This window comes from Aspergillus aculeatinus (genome assembly GCF_003184765.1).
Source record: "Aspergillus aculeatinus CBS 121060 unplaced genomic scaffold BO66scaffold_9, whole genome shotgun sequence".
NCBI lineage: Eukaryota > Fungi > Ascomycota > Eurotiomycetes > Eurotiales > Aspergillaceae > Aspergillus > Aspergillus aculeatinus.
Genome location: NW_020291478.1, coordinates 542,843 through 565,378, shown reverse-complemented (window position 1 = coordinate 565,378; position 22,536 = coordinate 542,843). Strand labels below are relative to the sequence as shown.

Here is a 22,536-nt window from a genome sequence, read left to right as displayed (position 1 = left end):
ATGACATAAACCACTTATTCCCGCCTCCCCTGCTGCAAGCTTAGACCACGGCCATGGTTAGGCGTTACCTGGTCACCTCGTCACCATAGCGAACCACGTTGATTTTCGCTTTCACAACGCTCATATTCAAATATACATATAGTAAAGTGACAATACCTCGGCCGCCGTCCTTACGGGTTCGTCACACGCTGACTGGATGGGCGCAAAATCAAAGCAATAAAACGTCTATCTTAGAAGCTCTTTCCCATGAACTTTCTCTTGGTGAAGCTGAGCCACCACTATAGAAGACTATATCAGCCAGTGTCCTCCTCGCCCACTAGCAGGGTTCAGGAAACATACCTTCGAGGGACCGACACCACCGGGGTATAATCTAGCGTGCAGGCGGATAGCGATCTCCTGTCGCACCTGAGACAGATAACTAGCAGACCAACCACATCAGCAAAATCCAAGCCAGACACTTACGCCTCGGAGTGATAAGAGAGAGACATACGATCTGAGCGTTTCGGCATCCTGACGGTCGCGAGGGGGCTCGAAAGCCTGGTTCAGAGGGAAGGCCACGTCACCAGGGATAGCAAAGTGATCGAGCGCAACATTGATCAGAGCCTAGAATGTGCCACTTGCCGTCAGCAAGTCTTTCTCCCTCTAGTCATACAACAAAGAGCAATATGGAGAAAATGGGAAAAGCTCCCTGACCTTCTCCGCATCGCGAGCAGCCATCGTCGGCTTCACCTTGCCCAAGCACTCGGTGATAAACAACGTTCCATAGATGAGCATACGGTCGGCGGGGCCATTGATCTCGAAGTTGCGGAACAGAACATTGGCCCGGAAGAGCGACAGGATCTCGTCGACACAGTCGTAAGACTCGCTGTCGGCGGGCACTTCGGTATCGGCGTTAGGCGGGAGCGGAGGGAGGGTGTATGCGGGGCCGCGAGTGCGGGTGCGGAGGGGGAGGACGGGGAAATTGCCTGTAGATCAGAAGGTGAAGTCGATGGGGGTTAGTTTATGTTGATTGGCTTTGCTGCTGCTTTCTTTGGAAGTTTCCGTGAAGTGCGCATGGGGAGAGGGGAGCGCATTCCGCCATACCTATTACGGGGACATCCCGGTCCTCGAGGAAGATGGAGTGGTAGGCCTAGACCAGTGTCAGGGGGGGAAGTGGAATGAAAATGATCATCAGCACGAGTCTCGCAAAGCTTACAGGCATGATGTGATAGTAGCAAAATAGCAATGGGTCCCCTTAGAGCCTGTCTAACGAGGGCTGGCTGTTGATGGATCAGGAGAATAGGCAGTGGGGGGGGGGTGTGAGTGAGGGGAGGGGGGAGAAGTGCTGATAGAAGGCGGTGCTGCCAGACCGGCGGGCGGGAGGTTCCTCATCGCATGTCATCACCCGCTGGCCGCCCTCAGGAGCTCCTCCTCCGCCTTGGGATTTTCCGGCCCCGAACCTCTTTACGCGCTGCGGGATTTCGACGCGTCTGGCCTTTCCCTTGTGTTTTGCTTCGGGCTTTACTCTGAGTTTCCATTTCAATTCTAGCAATCATCACTCAGCAACTCACAATCCCGATATTCGCAATGTCCGATTACGAGGATGATATGGACGTGGACGCTCCGTCCAAGAACGCGATCCAGTTCAGCTCTGATAACACCAATTCTAAATCCAAAAGACCCGCGGCAGATCTACCAATTGAGGCTCAAGACAACCTTCCCTGGTCCGTCGACCATGTTTCCGGTCTACTATAGTGCTTCTGCTCACTAATTTACTCCCAGGGTCGAAAAATACCGACCGAATACCCTCGACGATGTCTCTGGACACCAGGATATTCTAGCCACGATCAACAAGTTCGTCGAAGCCAATGTATGCAATAATACTTCCGCACATCTTCACCAGACACTCACCAAGCTTTAGCGTCTCCCCCATCTCCTTCTCTATGGCCCTCCTGGCACGGGCAAAACATCCACTATCCTCGCGCTGGCCAGACGGATATATGGCAGCAAGAACATGCGACAGATGGTCTTAGAGCTGAATGCCAGTGATGACCGTGGTATTGATGTGGTCCGTGAGCAGATCAAGACGTTTGCCAGTATGTCCACCCACCAACCACTACAGCATGGCGCTCCCAACTTACCCTACGTTTGTTAGGCACCAAGCAGATTTTCTCCATGGCACCCGCAGCTGCCTCCGGAGGCTCCTCGCTCGCCTCTTTCAAACTCATTATTCTCGATGAAGCCGATGCTATGACGGCAACCGCACAGATGGCACTTCGCCGTATTATGGAGCGGTACACCGCCAACACGCGATTCTGCATCATTGCCAACTATACGCACAAACTTTCCCCGGCTCTCCTTTCACGTTGTACCCGATTCCGATTCAGTCCATTAAAAGAGCGAGACATCCGAGTCTTGGTGGATCAGGTGATTGAGAAGGAGCAGATCAAGATTCAGCCCGAAGCAGTAGACAGCCTGGTCACGCTGAGCAAGGGTGACATGCGACGTGCCTTGAATGTCCTTCAAGCTTGCCATGCGAGCAGTATGTCTAGGCACCGATGACAGTCCCGGGGATTTTCCTTCGTACTGACCTTGTTAGGTATACCCCTTCCCATGAAGGACGCTCCTCAGGACCAGCCCCGTCCGGAGCCAGAGACGATTACGAATGAAACGATTTACGACTGCATTGCCGCGCCCCATCCCGCTGATATCGAAGAGATCATGCGAACACTTCTTAACACGAGTGATATTACCTCATGTCTCAACACGATCAATACGATCAAGACCAATAAGGGTTTAGCTCTGGCGGATATCTTGTCTGCGTTGGGCGACCAGCTGCAACGGGTAGAAGTCCCCGCACAAACCAGGATTACCTGGCTGGAAGGGCTGGCGGAGATAGAATGGAGGCTAGCGGGAGGAGGTTCTGAGACAATGCAGACAGGCGGACTGGTGGGTGTTGTACGAAATGGCTGTGAGCTGATGGACCGGTAGTCAGTCGTCCAGCACCAGCACCAGCACCACCATAAGAAGAATCCACGATGATCAAATCATTCCATACCACATAAGTCAATTGATCAGAAGAATTCTACAGGACTGTTGCTTTAATATGAGAATTACCTAACGGGCCAATAGCGCCTTGCTGACGATAAGGCGATTGACAAAATAGGTTAATGAGCGGAGTGGGGGGGAGACTCGCCATTGGGAGGAAACTTGCACTGCAGGGCTGGCCACTTTTAATCCTTTCAGGGTCTGACTCAGGGTTGGGACCCCGCAGCTGGGGTAGTCTACTCAGTAGGTACTAGGCACCTATCCTGCGCGCACATTCAACGGTACGCAGACTGAGAATAACGAAGAGAGGAAGAAACAAAAAAAGAAAGAAAGAAAGAAAGAAAGGCAATTGTGTCAGTCAATGTCGATAAGAAAACACGGGATGGAAGCCAAGCCCGCAAGCGGGGAACAGGCAAGCCAGTGGATGATTTCAACATTGGCATCAGATAAGCTCTGCTGGAATGGTTCAATGGCTTCTTTTTCACATTTCCGCGGAACAATACGAGCATTAATATATGCAGGATGGCATTTCCGGGGAGTCGTTTCTCCTATCGGCTGCAATTTGCAATTGCAATTGCACCCTAAGACAGGAAAGCAAATTGGCCAACCAATCCCGAGTTACCTGCCAAGTAGTAAGTCATGTCGTCTAGGACCCTTTCGATCTGTACAGTACTTAGGGTTTAGCTCCTGTTCCTTGGGGGTTTTTTTCCCCCCTGCGGACCCCGCCGTGGTCGAGGCGAATCAATCTCATGATAAAGTCCTGCTCCGCGGCAGACGCCGGGCTGGCTGGCCGTCAGCCGTGGTTCTTTTCTTTTATAGACTGGTCTGGCTGCTACCTTCCCCTCATTCTACTCTCCTCCTCCTCTACTCCTCCTCTCCCCTTCACTTTTACAGAGTAAGAGACCTCGTGGCAGTCAACTTTTATCATGCGGTCCTCTACCCAGCAGTCCAGTTTCATGCTTGTCTTGCTGGCCATGCCGTTGGCCCTGCCAGTATCAGCAGAGAGAATCCTCGGGGCTTATATCTTCGCTCGCCATGGAGATCGTACCGCTAAGGTGTTGAAGAACACGCAGCTGACCGATCTGGGCTACAGCGAAGTCTATCAGACAGGCAGCTACTGGCGCAGCCGGTACCTTGACTCGAACTCGTCTCTTCAGATCCAAGGGATCAACGAGAATATCGTCAAGTTGAGCCAGATCAGTGTCTCGTCACCCTCCGACGATGTGCTTCAGAATTCGGCCACGGGCTTCCTCCAGGGTGTCTACCCCCCTGTCGGCTCGTCGGCGAACCAGACCCTGGCTAATGGCAGCACTGTCGACTCTCCGCTGAACGGATATCAGCTGATTCCCATCTCTCTCACCGAGACTAATTCGAACAGTGAGGATACGGCCTGGCTGCAGAGCTCAACTGAGTGCCAGAACGCCGAGATCAGCAGCAACAACTACTATTCCTCGGCACTTTACAATTCGCTACACTCCTCCACCCAGGACTTCTATCAGTCCCTGTCCTCTTTGCTGAATGAAACCTTCTCCGACTCCCAGATGAGCTTCAAGAACGCTTACACGATCTTCGACTACCTTAACGTTGGGTACATCCACAACACCACCAATGTCCCCACTGAGGAACAGCTCCATAAGGCCCTTCTCCTTGCCAACATCGAGCAGTACAACTTGGCCTACAACTCCTCGGACACCATCCGCGCCATCGCAGGTGCAATCTTAGCCGGAGACGTGCTCACCGGTCTGAACGACACCATCTCCTCCAAGGGCAAATCCAAGTTGAACATCCAGTTCGGCTCCTACGGTACTTTCATGTCCTACTTTGGCCTTGCGCAGTTGCCCGCTGCGGACGTTGACTTCATGGGTATCCCTGACTATGCCTCCTCCATGGCATGGGAGCTGGTGACCAACTCGACGGACTCCTTCCCTTCGACCTCCGACATCAGCGTGCGCTTCGTGTTCCACAATGGAACCCTATCATCCGGCTCGCCTACCGAGTACCCGCTCTATGGCAAGTCCAGCCCTACCATCTCCTGGTCGGAGTTCTCCGAGCTCTCGAGCAAGATCGCCGTCACCTCGACCAAGCAGTGGTGCAGTGTTTGCGGCAACACCGATGGAGATTGTGCGGCCTACTCGACTAGCTCGAACACCACCACCACTACTACTTCGTCGAAGTCGGAGAGCGACGGTGGGGTCTCGAGGCCCGTGGCGGGCGTCATTGGTGCGATGGTGACTCTAGCGGTGATCCTTGGTCTGGAAGCACTGTTGCTCCTGGCTGGTGGATTCCGCATCACCAAGAAGCGCGCTCCTGTCGCTGCTGCAGCTGCCGCCGCTGATGCTGAGAAATAAGCCCATTTGTGGATCTAGATATCTAGATGCAGGATTTGCATTCTAATGAGGGACGATTTATGGTATGACAGTCGAATGGGTGATCTTCATGCAGCAATAATAGCATCCGCAGATAATGAACAAAATCATGCAAGATTGAAAGCCGATTTTCTACCTCAAGAAAACTTCCTCATTCATACCTTGAATACATCCACATGAGGCATAGAAATCCCAATCCCGCCTCTACATGTAGACCCCAGTCAGAGACTTCCGCAGCTCTGTCGAAAGTTGTCATAGTCGGCTTTTGGCTGAATTAGCAGGCCTCAACCTGAAGCATGAAAATTGAGATCAAAATGAGCCATGACCACTGCGCCTTTGTAGTATCTATAGCAAAGTCAATTAATTTAAGTACCGAAGCACTAAAGAGGGAGATTTATGAAGAAAAAGTTGGAGACAGTGGCAGTGGTTAGGGCGGAGTATAGGAGGGAGCGTGACGTGACGTGACGACGTGACGCAGCCGAAAGTTTCCCGGGAAAGCTTCAGCTTCCGCTTCATCTTGACCTTCAATTCCTATCCCAGTCAACCTCTCCCTCCGCGGCTCAACCCACTTCCCACCTCACCGCGGGGTGCAGCAAGCCCACTCACAACCAACATCCTCACCTTCCTCACACACCTACGCTATCCAACCACCACCTCATACACGCAACTCGACCCAACCGCACCATCACCATTCCCATCTACGCCAGAAATCAACCAACCCTCTCTTCAAAACCAGTCGCGCACCACCCACTCCCACTCCTAATCATTCCTACTCACCACCAGCACCCGAACCCCCCACCAAAATGTCAACACACTACAACACCGAACCCCCCGCCACCGCCACAGCAACCCTGCACACAACCCTCGGCCCAATCCACCTCTCCCTCTTCGGCACGCAAACGCCCCTCACCACGCGGAACTTCCTCCAACACGTCGCCGACAACTACTACACGGGCACGATCTTCCACCGGATCGTGCCCGGGTTCGTCATCCAGGGCGGGGACCCCACGGGCACCGGCGCAGGCGGGACGTCCATCTACGAGGAGCCCGAATTCGAGACGGACCCGGACGCGCGCGACCCCACCGAGAGGATCGTGCTGCGCGATGAGCTGCACAGCCGGCTGCGGTTCAACCGGCGCGGGCTGGTGGGGATGGCCAAGAGCGAGGACGGGACGTACGGGAGCCAGTTCTTCATCACGCTGGCGAACACGGAGCGGGAGTTGAACGGGCAGTGTACGCTCTTTGGGCGCGTGGAGGGGGAGAGTATTTTCACCGTGCTCAAAATTGCGGAGGCGGAGGTGGTGGCCGGCACGGAGAGGCCCGTGTATCCGGTCAAGGTGACGGGGTGTGAGGTCGGGGAATTGGGCAAGTTTGCGGGGAAGGTGGTTATGGGGCGGAGGGTTGCTGCTGCGCCGTCAGCAGCAGTGGCAGGAGGGGTGGAGAAGGACAAGGGGAAGGGCGCTACGAAGAAGAAGAACAAGAAGCCGAAGAAGACGCTGTTGAGTTTCGCTGGTGGGGATGGGGATGATGACGAGGAGGAGAAGGAGGAGGAGGAGGGAATTCCCGTGCGAGCGGCGAAACCGAAGTACAATGCTGCGCTGGTCACCGATGCAGCAGCAGCAGCACCCTCGTCTACGAAGAAACCACAACCAGAAAAGGAATCACCACCCCTCCGCAACAAACGACCTCCTCCACCGTCGAGCATACCATCACAACCAGCAGCAGCACAACAAACCACACGCAAACCCAGCACCCCCGACCCATCCACCCAACTCCCCCTCCCAGACCCCGAATCCCCTTCCTCCTCCCCCGAACCCAACCCAGCACCACCAGCACCACCACCCAAACAAACCAAACTCGACCGCACGAATGCCGAAATCGAAGCCGTCATGGCCTCAATGCGCCGCAGCACCACCGCCCCGATCCACGACCCTTCCACACACAAGAAATCCGCCCTGGAAGCCATGATCCCCTCCACCGCCATCCGGGGCCGCCGGCGCCCCGCCCCGGGCAGCAGCAGCACTGCCCCCGGAGCCAGCGGCGGCAGCACCAACGGAATAACAGGCTTCTCGAGCACCAACTCCGCCGACGCGCAAGCGCTAAAGATGTTCAACGCCTTCAAGGCCAAGCTCGAGAACGCCGCCTCCACCACCGCCCGCAAACACACACAAAGCAGCAACCCCAGACCCCAAACCACCACCACCACCACAACAACAGCTGAAGAAGAAGAGGAGGAAGCCCAACTATGCGACCTGCACTTCATCGCGAACTGCCAATCATGCCAATCGTGGAACGAGACCGCCGATCCCGAGAACGATGCCGATGCAGCCGCCGGCGACACCGAGAATGATGGCGGGTGGCTGACGCACCAGCTGCGGTTCGGGAAGGACACGCTGGGCAAGGATCTGAATTGGAAGAAGGAGCACCCGGAGGACGTGGATTCGTTGATGGTGATCGACCCCCGCGAGAAGGAGAGGGAGATTGTGGCGTCGGGGTCGGGGTCGGGGTCGGGGTCTTCCGGGAAACGAAGAGGAGGGTTGGAGCGGGATCGGGAGCGGGAGCGGAAGCGTGGCCGCGTGGGCGATTTGGAGTGGGAGAGGGAGAGGGAGCGGAGGCGCTAACCTTACCTTGGGTTAATTTGGTTGTATGTACAGCACTGTATGTATGTAGATCGATGGTGGGTTGATTCAGTGCTGGATCTGTACGGATATTTGGTTATTCCTTCCTATCTGTATGTTTGGCATGAAACCTAGTAGGGAATCTATAATATATGGATCTACTATCTTGGGTTTCAAGGCAAAGGGTGAACTAGATATGAGGTGGTTGCTAATGTATATGTATGTAGGTCATGGCCATGGATTCACAGATACTCTGGACCATGAACAATGACTTGTGTCTTCACGCCACAATCAGCGGCATTGATCCTCTAAGGTAGTCATTTACGATTTGTTCTGGTCGGCTTAACGGAAGTGCACATGATACTGATCGACCAGACCACACACCCACCGCTATGATAAGATATCGTTACTGTATTATGGCTCGGAAAGGAAATCTACCGATGCTGCCTGTACTCACTGCATGAGAAGATTGATCGCCAGACCTCAAAAGCAGACCGAACTAGCTAACATTTTTCTTTCTCCAAATATGAACAAGCGATCTGTTCCAGGCCATGTCCCTCCTGCTTGGGTCTTTTTGTTGGTGGGGGGTCATCACAACATAATAGATAAAAATAGATTCTAGTTTGAGGAGTTGAAGGGCACTGAGGTAGGGTGGGGGAAGGGGAAAGGGGGAGGGGAGGGGTAAGGAAGGGGAGTCAAAGGCAGTCCAGTCGGCCTTGTACCTGATACACATCGGTTGACGAAGAGAGTAAAAGATAGGAAAAGCAAAGAAAGTAAAATGCATTTTCCTCATAGACTTCGCGACTCATTTTTGTGGCGACTCCCCACGTATACGTGCACTTGCAGCCCTCGTCTATCTCGCGCCTCGTCCTTGTTTGGCAATCAAGCGTTCTCGGCGCCCAACCCCGTTAGTAGGATATCATGAAAGTCGGAAATCAAGCCTTCTTGCGCCGTTTCACGCCGCTACCGAGACCCTTACCTCCCAGAGCATCGTTGCCCGTGTCTAGCCCACCGTACTGTATGCTATCATCCACAGTGTTAGCAGGGCTGGTGGCATCGCTATCGGGCAAAGACTCAACTCTGCTAGAGTCTTTGCCGTTAGGAAGCTGCCCATCCGCCCCAATGCCGGCGTGAATGTCATTTGCGCCGTAACCGCTCCCATCGAATCCATGGTAGAATCCCGGATTGTGTGGTGCGGGGTTGGCTCCGCCGAAGAGATCATTGTCAGCGGGGAGATTGTCGAAGTCGAACAATTCGTTCGCATCCTTGATCCCACCATCGGGACCGGCGGTAACCACCGGGTCGGCCGCGGTTGTGGCTGGCACCGACACGGCCGGATCGCCATAACCTAAGCTAGCTTTATTATGTTCCAGATCTCCAATATCCGTGAAGTAGTCGTTATTGAAGATAGTATCAAGGTCAAGTGGGGGAGGGGGCGCACTGCCATCTATGCTGATTCCGGGTATGGTGCCCGTCGGGCTGAGGGGTTGTAAGAGGTTGGTCAGGTTCTGCACAGAGCGATCTTGCTCGGCCTGCATCTTGACCAGGTTGTCGATCTCCGCCCGTGTGTTGGCCAGCCGACCGGAGTAGTTGTGCGGCATTGGCGGAGGCGTCGGTGTGACCAAGGCGTTATTTGGAGACGACGCACCATTGACTCCACCGGAGCCTGTTTCATGGGCCATGAGACGAAGCATATCGGCGCGTTGGCTGGGAGTAAGTGGCGAGTTACCGCCCGAAGTCTCAAGCGATGACAGGACATTCGGGAAGTCGGCGAAACTCGTTGGCATACCGTTTCGGGCGTTGGAATTCTGAATGACTGACATGATGTCCCGCTGGGGTACATGAGATCCTGGAGGCGGTTGCGCCTCCTTTTGCCGAGGACTGTTGTCGTATACCTCCTCGACATGTCCCGGATGAGACACGCTGGCTTGCCGGCCATGACCGCGCGAGTGTGAGCGGTCATAGGTAGTGGAAGCTGGAGACAAGGTCGTTGCACGGCCCTGACGGTCTTGCCCCGGAGGAGCCTTGAGCAGGAGCTGCTGTTTTTTCAGCGACCGCGGTCCCGTTGGGCTGGTCAGGTCGGTAGGCCCTAGCGACCCGAGCGAGTAATCGTCCATGTCAACGATATTGCCTTGCTCCTGTGAGATGGCCCCAGCAAACGAATTCGCTAGGTTTTGCGGCCCTTCCTGTCCTTGCAGACTGCGATTGTAGACTGTCGCCAAGAACGTCAGAATCGCGTTGATGGAGTTCTCGTGCCTGGTGTGCTGCTCTTGAAAGTTGGCTGCCTGCGCATACAGTTGCTCGTGTTCCCTCCGTAGTTTGGTGATGGTGTTGGAGATGATTTGCTGTTGTTGGCGAATCGCTTGCAACTCTCTATACACCCCCGCGAGTTGATCCTTTGGCATGAGGCTCCCCGTAATCAAGGACAGCTGGCGGTTGCGCGATCGATCATCTCGTGCAGGTCCCAAGGCATCGTCAACGTACTCGTCATTATCATTTTCCTCGATCTCTTCCGTCTTCACCCGCACATTGCCCTTACCCACCTTGCTGCCCTGCCCAGCTGCGTTTTTAGGTTTCTGAATCAACCACAACAAATCCGGGTGACCGCGCTTGAAGTATGGATTCGCATATTCGCTGGGGCTCTTGTTCTTCCGTTCGCTGGCGCGCATGGAATTGTCAGAGAGTCCCACCTTTTTGTGGAAGCCGTACATATTCAACTGGCGAACAAAAGAAGCGTAGTTGTTGTGCTTGAATAGCTCCGGAATCAAAGTCTTCGCGAATTCATCTTCGTCCATCACGATGAAAGAATTGCCGTCATCCGACCACCGAATAAGATCGGTGTTTTTGGACTCGTCCAGAAAACTGCAGCCATGGTTAGTTACCCATTTCCGTAAGTCCAGTTGCTTTTCCGGGGGAGCGTACCTGCTCAGTTTCTGAACGAAAGGAGGGATCTGTTTTCGCTTGGCCTGAACTTCTCTCTTCGCGACCATCGCGCGCTCGTACAACTCACTGAGGCTCTCCCCCCATCCACCGGACTCGCCAGACCCACTGCCAGGGTCTGAGAAAGAGGCCGACGTCTGGTCATACCCGCGACTGCGGTTGACCAATTGAGTGGGGGTCTGGCGCCGAGCAAGCTGGCCTGAAGCTGTCACTGTGGAGGCCGGGACATCTGAGTTCGAGGTGTAGGCCGCCGGGTTGTAAGAACTCGCATCAGGGTAGGACGGGCTGGAGACGTTGGAGGACGGATTCTGGCCCCATTGTAGGAACTGGTCGTTCGACAGCTGGTTGCCGGGATTTTGAGGATAATTCGTGAGCGGGCCAAGTTGCGGGTGCACGATGGGGGATGTGCCAGGAGCTGGTCGTTTGCGGGTGATTCCTTGAGGGCTCATCACAGGCGACTGAACGACCTACAGACGGTCGGTCGGGCGGGCAAGCGGGTATTGTGGAGAGAGGAGTTTTTTTGGTCGATTCGCGTGTTCCGTCCGTCGTGCTCAGGGATGGGGCAGGATAAAAAGTCCGAGAAATAAGCGATCAGCGAGGGAGGAACGACTCGCTGCTCGGGATCTGCTGGGTGTGGGCGAATGGCGGGGGATAAGCGGGCGGGTGTTCAGCTGGCACGGCTGGCTGATTTGGGAAATCGCAAAACCAAGGACAGTCATAAACGTCGTGGGAGGGGCGAAGGTATATAATCCCAGAGCTATATCACTCACAGGATATGATAAACAAGGAACAGAGCAAGGAGGAGGAGGAGGAGTAGTGGACAAGGGTGGATGGAGAACGCAAGTGTCAATGGCGGAGACGCGACGGGCGCCGCCGCAGACGCTAGATGGAGTAGTTGCAAGAAATGAACGCGAAAGGCGGGAGTCAGGCAATAGGCGGGCGGGTATGGAATAATGAGAACAATCGTTTGCTATTGTATACTAGGATCGTCGTTTGGTTTGCAGTGTTTCGCACAGATGCAGAGAAGTGAAAGTTGTAGGGAACGATGGCAGTGCGATTGTGACAGCCTTGATAGGACTCGACCAGTTGGGTTGTAGAGGGGGAAGACACGGCGGGCGGGCGCAGGGAAAGCCAAAAGCACCCGCGCAGGGCAATAAAGTAGTAGTATACCGGTAGAGTAGGTAGGTATTCTGTTAAGAAAAAAAAAATAGAAAAAGAAGGACTGGGCTGAAACTGTCGGCTCACGACCCTCTCCTAGTTTCAAGGCTCCGCAGCAACAACAAGCTGATCCTAATGGGTCCTAATGGCGCGGTCTTGGTGGAGGTGGATTTAGAGAACAAAAAACGGCGTTTCCAGTCTTGCAAAACTCCTCCTATCGAGAAGCTTGGCGGGCGGTGATGAGGTCAATTGCTTTAACTGTGCCGACTGATTGGCGGGTGCTGCAGATAGCTGACTCAGCTGATTGTCACTTGCACGTGTCGATGGGGGTGGGCAACTGGTCAAGCTTGATTAACTTCAACTTGAGGTTGGGCTATACTGGTTAAATTAGTACCTACTGATAGTAGGTAAGAAGATATAGATATATCAGCACTGACACTCATCTTCGGGTCCGGCTCTTATCATTGAGTGCCCCAGTATCGGAGTGGGAACCCTAGGACACAGAGAAAGAAAAAAAAAATCTTGTGTTGTTCAATTGACTTGTAAACTACTACAAAGGTACAGTTTGAGGCTGTCTATACACTAGTTCGGTCGTGCCTTGGACCGGCACGCTCTCCACTTCGGCCTCATATCCAATCATCGTCTACTATCAACAGTAGTCTCGACCTTGTTCGGCCTCCAGATGGCCGTGATCCCCAGAACCATTGGCTCTCCAGATGTTTCAAGCGCCTTCGATGGAGTTCTGGCTGATCAAATTTTTGCTCCCTTGCTAAGTGACTGGGGAAGAGGACCACAAAGGGACGGAAAGCGCAAACACCAGCCAAAAGAGGGCATAGCCAAGAACAAACGGGCCAGGACCGAGATTCCGCCGTAAGTACGAGACAACCTCCACAATTTATCGCGGGTTTCCTTTTCCCTTCCCCCCCAGTGACACAACAAGGTAGAGAGGATACCTACTAGGTAGTAGTCTAAACCTTCTCATCCAATGCCGTGGCTTACTCCCCGATTGATAGTCGGAACTCTGCCAGGATTTCCTGCCACTCCTTTGGCTGCGCACCAGAAAATCGTTCGATCTTCGCGAGAGCAGCCAAATCCTCTTCCATCCGAGCCGTGTTGGTGGTCCCATCCAACACCGTGGTATACCCTAGGCCCAAAACCAGACAGTAGAGGGCTGCCGCCGGGGAGAGCTCTGCCCGCCGGGCCAATGACTGCACGGCGTTCGAATGCACGAGATCCGGGTTCGCCGTCAACGTCCAGAAGCTCTGATAGACGATGTGCTGCTCCCGACAGAAGGCCCGCAACGCGACATCATACTCCGTTTCGGCGTAGAACCGATTCTGCACCACCGACGGCTTCACCTGCGCCTGGGTGAACAGCTCTTTCAGAACGGACAGGTCGGTGTTCGAGATCCCCAGGTTGCGAATGCGGTGCGGGACGTAAGTCTCGAAGGTCTGCCAGGCCTCCAGCGTCTGCGCCATGGTGGGCAGTGGGGAATGGAGGATAAGCATATCGAGGTACGCCTCGTCCGCACTTTCCGGCGCCTCGGCCGGACGCAGATTATGCAGCGATGAACGAATCGAGGCATGGACCTGCTCGGTCACGGACGCCTGCGGATCGTAGGGCATATCCTTGGGGTCCTGGCCCCGGACGGAGGTGAATTTGGTCTGGATCTGGAACCTGGCTTAGCTACCGCGGGGGCCAATGCATCAGGATGCAGCAGGGCATGCTTGTCCAGAGGATTCAGATTCCCACCGTGTGTAATGACGGGGACTTACATGGAGATCTTTGCGCTGGATGGCGCCATCGTTGAGGGCCCGGCGAATGCCCTCTCCAACTAGATCCTCCCGATAGTGTTTTGGTTGGGCAGCTGTATCCACGGCACGGAAGCCAGTGCTCAGCGCCTGGTGAACCAGATCCGTAGTCTGGGTTTTCTTCCATGCGGTCCCATATATCAGAGTCGGTATTATTGACGGAGGGGCGTTCTGGACCGGCCGAAGGACATGGTTTTCCCAGGACATCTTGCTTATCGCAGCGCGGGCCATTGGAAAGTTGGAAGCGTAAGGTATAGGATAGTTATAAGATATGAAGTATGGAGTATACTAAGGATGTGATGTACTACTAGCAAGTCACGCACGAGGTGGAAACATGGGACTTCAAAACGCCAGGGATCATCCACATCCACTGGAATGGGATAAAATGGACAGAATGAGGGGTTGAGGGTTGTCGACGGCACATTCCGACGCAGTTTATCATCCAAAGGGGGGCAACTGACCTCATCATGACCTAGACAGCATACCAGCTTTACTCTTTTGGTGTACGTGGGAATTCATTTCCGGAAACTATCCATCTACTCCACCAGGCTTAGCTATAGTAGGCCCTGTATGGGACAAAAGGACTACTACTAGGTAGGGAACTAAGTGTGCATTTCATAGTTGGTCCCATTTCACTACTCGAGTCATGGATACTGACCAAATCCCGAACCCCGCCCGGCCCGTTTTCGTGATATTTGGCACATTCGGTGCAAAGTTCTTTTCATAGTCACACTTGAGTTATCGGCAGTTGTTGTCTTGACTGTCAGTCTTCATGCATACACATGTAGGCAACATAGTTCTCTAGTATACATATGGATGCTCTGAATGGCTTGTGGTTCGATTAACGTGTGACGCGATCTATATATAGCAAGGAGGCGGTGCAGTGCTTTTCAGGGACATCCCATGTATGCATTTTCTCCAGAATCGTTTTCTGCACCTCCGACGTTTCTCTACCCAACCTCCAACTGGCAACTGGCAATTTACCTATGTGGGATATATGAACTTGTACTGTAATGGGAATATCTTCACAAACCATCACAATGAATCTACAAGAGTTCCACACCCTAGAGTAACCATGTCCACGATTCCATCATCAACACACAACACCACTGATCCAAAGCAGCGTCTCTCTTCCTAAACACCCACCCTCCCCTCAAAAAATGCGGCCCATAATCAGTCCGGATGGGCCCTGACTCTGCATGACATACCATCGCAATTGCAAAGCCAAGAGGCCAAGCAACCACTCTCCAGCCGGGGACGGAGATCTGCCCACAAACGCCAATCTGCAGAACCATTCTCCGAACCGCAAACCGCAACCACTGCAACCACTGCAACTGCACACTACCAGGCAACCACTTTTTACGCAGTGTATATTGGCTTTGCCGAAAGTTGATCGCCGCTTCATCAGGGTCCTGCTCCTGTTTTTGATCTTCCACCCTCCTTGGCGACCGTGACTTGGGCGAGGCTGAGCAACGGTCCCATCCAGATAGCGCAGCTAGCGTCCAGCAAGAAGGTTCTCGCTTCGACGGTTTCACGCACCGGATGAATGGAGGAGGGACTTGGTCGTGACTCAAGCGAACTCGGCATCAGCATCGGCAGGGCTCTGCTCTGCTCTGCTCTGCTCTGCTCTGCTCTGCTCTGCTCTGCTCCGGAGAGGAGGGGAGGAAGCTGTAGCCTACACTTCAGAAGTAGCGATGAAGCAAATATAGAAACATCCACCCAAAAGCAAATGAGGGGGAAGGGCAGGCAAGCTTCAAGACAAAGTATAAAGATGGGCTCCATGGTCCCTCGGTCGATTAGAGTTCGATAGCAGCACCAGAACACTTCAAAACAAGCCTTGTCGTCACCATCCTCTCTCTCATATACAGCTCTCTCTCTCTCTCTCTCTCTCTTTCTCTCGCACCTCCATCCACCAAACAAAAACCACAATGCAGATCGCCCACCTCCTAGCCCTCAGCGGCCTCATGCTCGCAACCACCGCCACCGCCGGCGGGGAGCTCGACCGCAACGACGTCCCCAGCCCCTGCTGGGAGCCGTGCGGCCCCGTCGTCAACATCTCGCACGCCTGCGACGCCCAGACCGACAACGACCGCGCCGAACTCCAATGCGTCTGCGGGTGGGACCGCGCCGCCACGCTCATCCCGCTGTGCGAGGCCTGTATCGGGTATTACCGGACCCAGCAGCATCACGATCACGATCACGACGATGACCATGACGATGACAACGATGATGATGATGACAATGACCATGACCGACACGATAACGGTATGCATTACCCCTTCATGCACCTTTAAGGCAAAGTGACCCGCAGCGGAGCATCAAACTAATCTGCTGGCGCCGGGCGGCTGGGGCAGACGCATACGATATCCTGACCTCATGCTCCCTTTCAACCACCACCTGGAACCCGGCGGCTGCGACCTCGGTGCTGAGCGCGGTGAATGCGTCGATGACTGGGAGTGGGAATGCGACTGCTAGTGCTAGTGCTAGTGCTACTGGGGCGGGGGCCGCGGGTACGACTACTGCTGCTGCTGCTGGGACGGGGGGAGGTCGGGATAGTGTTAGTATCACCGGTGGTAGTAGTGGTGCGACTGGTCGGGGTGATTCGGGTACGGCGACGGGCGCTGTCTCTGCGGAGGGGGCTCGAGTCACTGATAATGCGGCGCCGGGGGTGGTGGCGGGTCATGGGGCTGCGTCTTTTGCGGCTGTTGTTGGGGTGGGGGTTCTTGCTTTGTTGTGAGGGTGAGTGGTAGGGAACTGGGGGAGTGAGGCCTTTGGAGCTGAGGGCTTGGAGGCAGAGAGGGATGGGGGTGAGCGGGAGGGAGGGTGGAAGGGGATAGGTTGGTTAGATCTATGGATGATGGACTATGAAAGTATGAGTGATGACTCTGGTAGATTGGATATAATATCATGTTGTTGGTTTGGTGTCGTTTGGGTTTGGTTAGGACTTTTGATGGGGTTTGGCTGCAGTTGTCAAGTTGTGAGAATGCTGCTGTCATTTAGTCTTTGTTTCGATGAATACGGATAAGATACTCTTAAATCAGGGATTCTGGTGCTAGCAGTATAGACTCAACGGTTGCTGAGTATTGAGGCTCAGGGATCAAGTTCTGAAGAGTCAAGGGATATAGTCACTTGCTGATAGTATTATGCATTGCTTCATGGCGCTAGCCTTGGTCATACCGCAAAGCAAGAGGAGTGAATGTTGTCGACCGTTGCTAGAAGGCCAACACTCATCAAGCGGAGGTGGCGAGCTTATCCACGATTCACCCACAGTAAGAGATCGCTACAAGAGGTGTACTGTGCAGGGCGCAAGCTGTCTCAAATAATGAACGAGATGCGATGATCGGACACCAGATCAGCGAGCTTCCCATACTACCTTCATACTCGTTTCGGAGCGAGAGTCGATGGAGTCAGATGAGAACTCCCGGGACTGAGGAAGCACATATTCTCTAAGGAGGAAAATGCCAGCAATCTCATCGATCGAAACCTACACCTACACCTCACCAGCAGCGATGACCGCTGTGCGGTATTTACAAGAGAGTGCTGCCCTTTCTGGACACTACACTACGCAAAGACAACGTCAAATATGAGAGATCTCACTCAGCCTCCGCACCCCCTCCAAAAGAATATGGGCAATCGAATCCAGCACTCCACCTTAGGGCCTTCACACTCCAGCCCACCATGATATCTGTCCAACGCCAAGCAAACCAAAAGGGAGAAAAAAAGCAAAGCGTGTAGATGTCACGAAGGTGGGCCCTACCCAACAACACTTACCGTCGACAGCGACCAAAAGACCGCACTCACGGGCTGAACGATTTCTCCCTCCCTTCCTTCTTTCCTTCCGAAATCACCACGGGAACAACCGAAATGACAGATGCTGACAGGAGGAGATGGGAAGAAAACAAACTTCCCAGTCCACGGGGTCTTTTCTGTTCGCTCCTGGCGGACGGAACGACGGAACGGAGGTCCAGTAAGGGTCCCATCTAACCCCGTAGGCATGCAGCATGGGCGATGTGACTGAGGCCGGATCAGGAAAAAGGTATCTGACCTTTCATATGTACTGCACGTACATACAGTCATGTATGGATTCCTCCGTACAGGACCAGTGGCTTCTCTTTGCATGTGTGTATGTGAGTGTGTGTTGTTGGTGCTGGAGGGCGATGGGGTCGTCAGCCCTTGCTTGGGCGAGGTCGGTCTGATCCATGGACAGTCTCGCGAATGACAGGTTGGTGATTCAGTCGGAGCGGGGGCGAGTGAAGTTGCTGTGAAATGTTGTTTTGAATCGAAAGGAGAGGGGGGGGGAGAGGAAAGGCCAAAGGGGAGAAAGGAGCGACTTATATGTCACTGGTATGGGTGTGTTCGTTGTTGGGCAGATTTCTCTGTGTGTATGCAACGTCTGAACATATTGGTAGGGTCTCTCTGTCCGTCTCCTCTTGGAAGGGGAGGGGGAATATTTCACTCAAGTGGCGACTGGCGCGAGGTCAAAATGATGGATCAGGTGGCTTACATGCTGCATTGCATTAGCTCCATTTTGCACAGACCAAAACAAAAATATGGGAGTATGGCGATTAAGAACAGAACAAGAAAAGTAACAAAAGCAGTGGAAGAAAGATGTCATCATCGTTTTAATGATCTGAGAGGATCGTAAATCGATTCCCTCACAGGGTGGTCATCGAGCTCTTGCTGGCGTCGTTGGGTACCGAATCTGCAGCTCGTCACACATTTTCTGGCGATGCGAGCCCTCCTCGACAAAGACACCAGGGAGAAAATGAATTGTTTCAGGTGAATGACATAAGTCGCAATCATGACTTCGGCGAGCCACAGCAAGAAGTGGACACGGTCAATACAATGAACCCGTCTACTTGTCCTTCCGGCCAGTCAACGGATGTTGTGAGATGATGATCTTCACCTCCCACTACCGTGTGTATGGCAGAGATTGACCTTGACGGGATATACGAGGCGCAATCCCATGCGCTTGCTTTTCCGTCTTGATTGCATCATGTTATTTCCACAGCCACGAGGCCTGGTGTCTTGTTTCGAGATACTTGAGCTGTGCGGTGACAAGTGCTGCGTGGGTGCGAGAAGCCCGTGACCACGAGGGTTTGGCCAGAAAAGGGTTGGAAGAGCTAAAAAAGAGGAATTCAGGCGGTTGATCGTAGCTACCCACTATTGTAATGAAAAGAAGAGATTCTCAATAGTAGAGACTCGACAGGTTAGTAGGGGGAGGGCGTATCCTGTGTAGATGTGACTATCCTCGGATCAACTCACCTAGCCAGTTTGATCCCCTTCTGCACCCCGCGCATACGACAGCATGGTCCTCCATAACGGAGCACATTCGGACATCGCCCTGCTGGCATTGCACTTCCTCTGCACGCTTGTTGATACTGCCAACTCGCATTCGACTATACGAAAGCGATTGGATTGCCGGAACTGGCTTGCCCCCTATCTCTGCTGCCGCGGAGGCTAAGGGCAGTCAGTCCCATAGTAATAATTATTAATCCGATGCAGCTTCCAATCAGCGATAACGATAAATCACTAGTAGGACCATAGTGTCTGAGAGACTCCATTCCAATTTCCTCCATTGGGTAGGGAAAACCGGCCCTCGGTGGACTGGGAATAGACTAAGAATATTCTATGGAAGCGCTTGCGAGTTTAGCTCACGTCGGGATCGCCCATAGAAGCTCCCCGGCAAGCTACGCCACGGGACTGGCTGGCCCTGTCCTCATGAATAAATTACCCTGAGGATTGAAGACCCCCAAGGTAAGTGCCGAAACAGGATGGGTGGTGGATTTAGTGAACGCTTCGCCGATGGAACTCTACTAGTCAGAGACGGAGACTGCCTTTTTAGTGCTCGCCTAGCGAGGGCTTTTCCCCCCGGTTCTCTCTCTCCAGCTTGATCGGGGCAAATGCCAGCCCAGTCGATTGCGGGCCACTGCATGACAATGGGGAGGATTACAGTTAGTTGAGGATCCCGTGCGCTGCTGTTGCTGCTGCTATTGCTGTTTCGAGAATGGAAAACAGGCGAGCGGGAAATCTGACATCTCCGCTTAACAGGTTCTGGTGACACTCTAGCGGGTTCTAGCTTCGGAGTGTTAAATCCCAAACCGCCAGAAAATTGGACCATTCCCCATAGCGAGCCAGAATTCGGGGACTTGCGGATCCCTATGGCGTGTGTGTGTGTGTGTGTGTGCACTGTATGGGTGTGCTTTTGTGGCCTCGCCCTTTCGGATCCTATTGCCAGGTTTCCGTAGGACCGTCAATGTGTGGGCGCCGATGGGATCGTTCCAGATCCGCTTGTTCTTTGGTCCTGAAACCTGCTGACCGAAGAACGAAAACCCGATTGCTATACCCAGAAGTCCATATGCAAGTCGCACTCCCATCGTAAAGGCTGGAGCAATGGGTTTGCGGAGATGGTTCGTCGCGCATGTCAGTTTGCACAGTACTGCACTCCGTACAGTACACTCCATGCTAGGGGAGATTCCTCCGGACTCCGGAACCCCGTAGACACTTGCGTGTCATGTAGACGAGGCAGTAAAATTTGCTTCGGCGGTGGAAAGCGATAATAATAGCACGGAAGATAATAATAACAGCGATAGTGTCTTGTCCGGAATTCTATTAGACGGATGCAGGGTAAATAGAGTCGTATGGAGTACCGCTCATCAGGGGCCGGGCTTAATCCCGATTGACAGGTAGGATTTTCGGGACTCGCTCCTCGCTAGTCGCTCCTGCGTCCAAGTGCATTGCCGGAGGCTAATTGATCCCGGCCAGCTACTTGAGTACCGTATGTTTCTCGTTCGTGTAGATTTCCTGATGATGTTGGGGTTTCGTTGAGTATCATCAGGACGAGACTCACTGACAACGGAGGTGAAGGAAGGGCCAAGCTGGCAAAGCTTGTGTGGAGAATTCCCTCCCTTTTTTTTGACTTTTGGATTTGATTGTTGTTTTTCCAAGAAGTATTGAAGCTATAGGGCATGTGTTTACCCACCGAAAGGCGGATCCCGAATCCACCGTACCTAGTCTAGCTAAGTACGGCGTTAGGGAGCAATAGGGACGCGTCGAACCGCTTGTACTTACAGTTTCCCCGAGTACAAACCGTCCAAGAAGGAACAATTTCGGAACCGTCAATGGGAATTGCCTCAAGAATTGAAGTTATCTGTGAGAGTTAGAGTTAAGGCAGCAGGATGGGCAGCGATTTATTGCTACTAGGTAATGCTTCCCCTCTCGTCCTTTGCCCTTCAACAAAAAATCTCCGATGGCGAAAGAAGGGAACGATCTTCGGCTCAATGCGTCATGTCTGATGACAGAATACAGTTCAGGTTGACAGCTCCTCTCGATGGGAAAATAATCTCCTATGCCCAAGGAAGCTAAAGAAGGCACCAAGAGTGGCTCAGAGTGGAAGGTTGAAGGATGAGGGGGCGAGGGGGGGGGGAAGGGGAGGTACGAGGCGGGGTGCTGTGTTCTCACGCTGGTCCATCAGGGACATCCGGACACGATGCCAGGCTGAAACACACACAAACACACATCGACAGGAGAACAGACCAGATGGCGACAATCGCTTGACTACGTAGCAGGGGTAATCGGGAGATGACGCGGTGGGAAGCATGGCCATGGGGAAACCATTAGTTCTTTCCTCAGGGGGGAAGTTCAGAGAACAAAGAGAAGGTTTCAAAAACAGTGGTAGTGGCGAGAACGATGATTAAATGTATGCATTATCTTGGAAGAGGCAGGCAGGACATATCCCGTCATCGTCCCCTAGGTGATTAACATGCTCTGCTCTTCACCTTCTTTGCTTTCTGTGTGTGTGTGTGTGTGTGTGTGTGTCTTTTCCTTCAAACACCGTTAATAGGGGGTTGTTCAGGGGCAGCCAGTTAGTCTGACAATTACAGCGGTAACAATACTCAAAAGCAGGACAATAACGAAAGGATAGATGTGTGAATCAACCATCATGAGTCATTCAGCAATTCCGAATAAACCGAGTAAATCCCAAACCTCCGATAGAGTGTATCTGGCACCTGAATCTCCAGACTTTTCAGGAGGTTCATCCGACAGAAACGGCTCTTCCGTAATTAGTAGGGGTGGTGGTGGTGGCCGTGGTGGCCATACCTACCTAGTTACCTTACAATAGTTAACCTACCTAGTACCTACTTAGCCCAGTGAGTTTAGAAAGGTATAGCCCGTAGTTAGTCAGGCTAGTCCCGGAAGGACGGTACTGTACGGAGTACGGAGTACTAGCCCTCTATACCCTCTCTGTACACTTCCCCAATTTTATTTCTCCTAAAAGTCCATTAACTAGTATTCTTAGAGTCCTAAGAGTCCAGTCCTAAGAGTAGACCACCCTGAGATGTTAGGTACTTAAGTACTTGGTCTGTTCCTGAGAGTTTCGATAGATCTCGTCCGCCTATTTCTGTATACGCATCCAACCAACCAATTGTTCTTCTACTGATTGATTCTCTCGAGTGTCACAACTGCAGCTCTCCTCAACCTCCGTAAGTGATTGTGATTCCTTTGATTTGCCGTTGATCATATGTATATGTTATACACATATATATAATTTGCTTTTCTTTTTCTCTCGGGCCCCAGCCTTCCCATCTCCATGGTCTAGCATCAATCTTGCAGACA

At 53.1% G+C, this 22,536-nt stretch overlaps 7 protein-coding genes across 7 annotated transcripts; 4 read left to right on the top strand and 3 right to left on the bottom strand.

Annotated features, from left to right (window-relative positions):
- Window positions 1-2: 2 nt before the first annotated feature.
- On the bottom strand, window positions 3-1,307 carry BO66DRAFT_389588 (actin-related protein 2/3 complex subunit 3). The gene is made up of 6 exons (XM_025646823.1): window positions 1,196-1,307; window positions 1,084-1,129; window positions 694-965; window positions 491-603; window positions 340-418; window positions 3-278 (listed from the first exon to the last, which is right to left on the bottom strand). Exons 1-6 carry the CDS (start codon window positions 1,199-1,201, stop codon window positions 231-233), a joined length of 564 nt encoding a protein of 187 aa, XP_025506854.1. The 5' UTR covers window positions 1,202-1,307; the 3' UTR covers window positions 3-230.
- A 96-nt stretch (window positions 1,308-1,403) lies between these two features.
- BO66DRAFT_389587 (replication factor C subunit 3) lies at window positions 1,404-3,079 on the top strand. Its single transcript, XM_025646822.1, has 5 exons — window positions 1,404-1,703; window positions 1,762-1,849; window positions 1,901-2,075; window positions 2,135-2,521; window positions 2,579-3,079. The coding sequence occupies exons 1-5, from the start codon at window positions 1,567-1,569 to the stop codon at window positions 2,968-2,970; spliced, it is 1,179 nt and encodes a 392-aa protein (XP_025506853.1). The 5' UTR covers window positions 1,404-1,566; the 3' UTR covers window positions 2,971-3,079.
- Window positions 3,080-3,750: 671 nt separating this feature from the next.
- On the top strand, window positions 3,751-5,710 carry BO66DRAFT_389586 (histidine acid phosphatase). The gene has a single exon (XM_025646821.1). The coding sequence runs from the start codon at window positions 3,954-3,956 to the stop codon at window positions 5,373-5,375; it is 1,422 nt and encodes a 473-aa protein (XP_025506852.1). The 5' UTR covers window positions 3,751-3,953; the 3' UTR covers window positions 5,376-5,710.
- Window positions 5,711-5,932: 222 nt separating this feature from the next.
- cwc27 (putative peptidyl-prolyl cis-trans isomerase) lies at window positions 5,933-8,224 on the top strand. Its single transcript, XM_025644501.1, has one exon. It carries the CDS (start codon window positions 6,197-6,199, stop codon window positions 8,012-8,014), a length of 1,818 nt encoding a protein of 605 aa, XP_025506851.1. The 5' UTR covers window positions 5,933-6,196; the 3' UTR covers window positions 8,015-8,224.
- Window positions 8,225-8,789: 565 nt separating this feature from the next.
- BO66DRAFT_253194 (heat shock factor family protein) lies at window positions 8,790-11,637 on the bottom strand. Its single transcript, XM_025642982.1, has 2 exons — window positions 10,934-11,637; window positions 8,790-10,873 (listed from the first exon to the last, which is right to left on the bottom strand). The coding sequence occupies exons 1-2, from the start codon at window positions 11,398-11,400 to the stop codon at window positions 8,947-8,949; spliced, it is 2,394 nt and encodes a 797-aa protein (XP_025506850.1). The 5' UTR covers window positions 11,401-11,637; the 3' UTR covers window positions 8,790-8,946.
- Window positions 11,638-12,622: 985 nt separating this feature from the next.
- BO66DRAFT_389583 (putative aldo-keto reductase (AKR)) lies at window positions 12,623-14,452 on the bottom strand. The gene is made up of 2 exons (XM_025646820.1): window positions 13,885-14,452; window positions 12,623-13,779 (listed from the first exon to the last, which is right to left on the bottom strand). The coding sequence occupies exons 1-2, from the start codon at window positions 14,149-14,151 to the stop codon at window positions 13,105-13,107; spliced, it is 942 nt and encodes a 313-aa protein (XP_025506849.1). The 5' UTR covers window positions 14,152-14,452; the 3' UTR covers window positions 12,623-13,104.
- A 1,343-nt stretch (window positions 14,453-15,795) lies between these two features.
- BO66DRAFT_389582 (putative GPI anchored protein) lies at window positions 15,796-16,375 on the top strand. The gene has a single exon (XM_025646819.1). The coding sequence runs from the start codon at window positions 15,849-15,851 to the stop codon at window positions 16,212-16,214; it is 366 nt and encodes a 121-aa protein (XP_025506848.1). The 5' UTR covers window positions 15,796-15,848; the 3' UTR covers window positions 16,215-16,375.
- The last annotated feature ends 6,161 nt before the right edge of the window (window positions 16,376-22,536 follow it).

Excerpts from the sequence above, each read along its gene's own strand:
- BO66DRAFT_389588 (XM_025646823.1), bottom strand. Across the intron at positions 966-1,083 it reads CCGGGATGTCCCCGTAATAG|GCAATTTCCCCGTCCTCCCC; the intron begins GTATGGCGGAAT and ends TCTGATCTACAG. Across the intron at positions 604-693 it reads CTGCTCGCGATGCGGAGAAG|GCTCTGATCAATGTTGCGCT; the intron begins GTCAGGGAGCTT and ends GGCACATTCTAG.
- BO66DRAFT_389587 (XM_025646822.1), top strand. The coding sequence starts at position 1,567 with ATGTCCGATTACGAGGATGATATGGACGTGGACGCTCCGTCCAAGAAC. Across the intron at positions 1,704-1,761 it reads GCTCAAGACAACCTTCCCTG|GGTCGAAAAATACCGACCGA; the intron begins GTCCGTCGACCA and ends ATTTACTCCCAG. Across the intron at positions 2,522-2,578 it reads TCAAGCTTGCCATGCGAGCA|GTATACCCCTTCCCATGAAG; the intron begins GTATGTCTAGGC and ends TGACCTTGTTAG.
- BO66DRAFT_389586 (XM_025646821.1), top strand. The coding sequence starts at position 3,954 with ATGCGGTCCTCTACCCAGCAGTCCAGTTTCATGCTTGTCTTGCTGGCC.
- cwc27 (XM_025644501.1), top strand. The coding sequence starts at position 6,197 with ATGTCAACACACTACAACACCGAACCCCCCGCCACCGCCACAGCAACC.
- BO66DRAFT_253194 (XM_025642982.1), bottom strand. The coding sequence starts at position 11,400 with ATGAGCCCTCAAGGAATCACCCGCAAACGACCAGCTCCTGGCACATCC. Across the intron at positions 10,874-10,933 it reads TTCGTTCAGAAACTGAGCAG|TTTTCTGGACGAGTCCAAAA; the intron begins GTACGCTCCCCC and ends CCATGGCTGCAG.
- BO66DRAFT_389583 (XM_025646820.1), bottom strand. The coding sequence starts at position 14,151 with ATGGCCCGCGCTGCGATAAGCAAGATGTCCTGGGAAAACCATGTCCTT. Across the intron at positions 13,780-13,884 it reads TCCAGCGCAAAGATCTCCAT|ATCCAGACCAAATTCACCTC; the intron begins GTAAGTCCCCGT and ends GCCAGGTTCCAG.
- BO66DRAFT_389582 (XM_025646819.1), top strand. The coding sequence starts at position 15,849 with ATGCAGATCGCCCACCTCCTAGCCCTCAGCGGCCTCATGCTCGCAACC.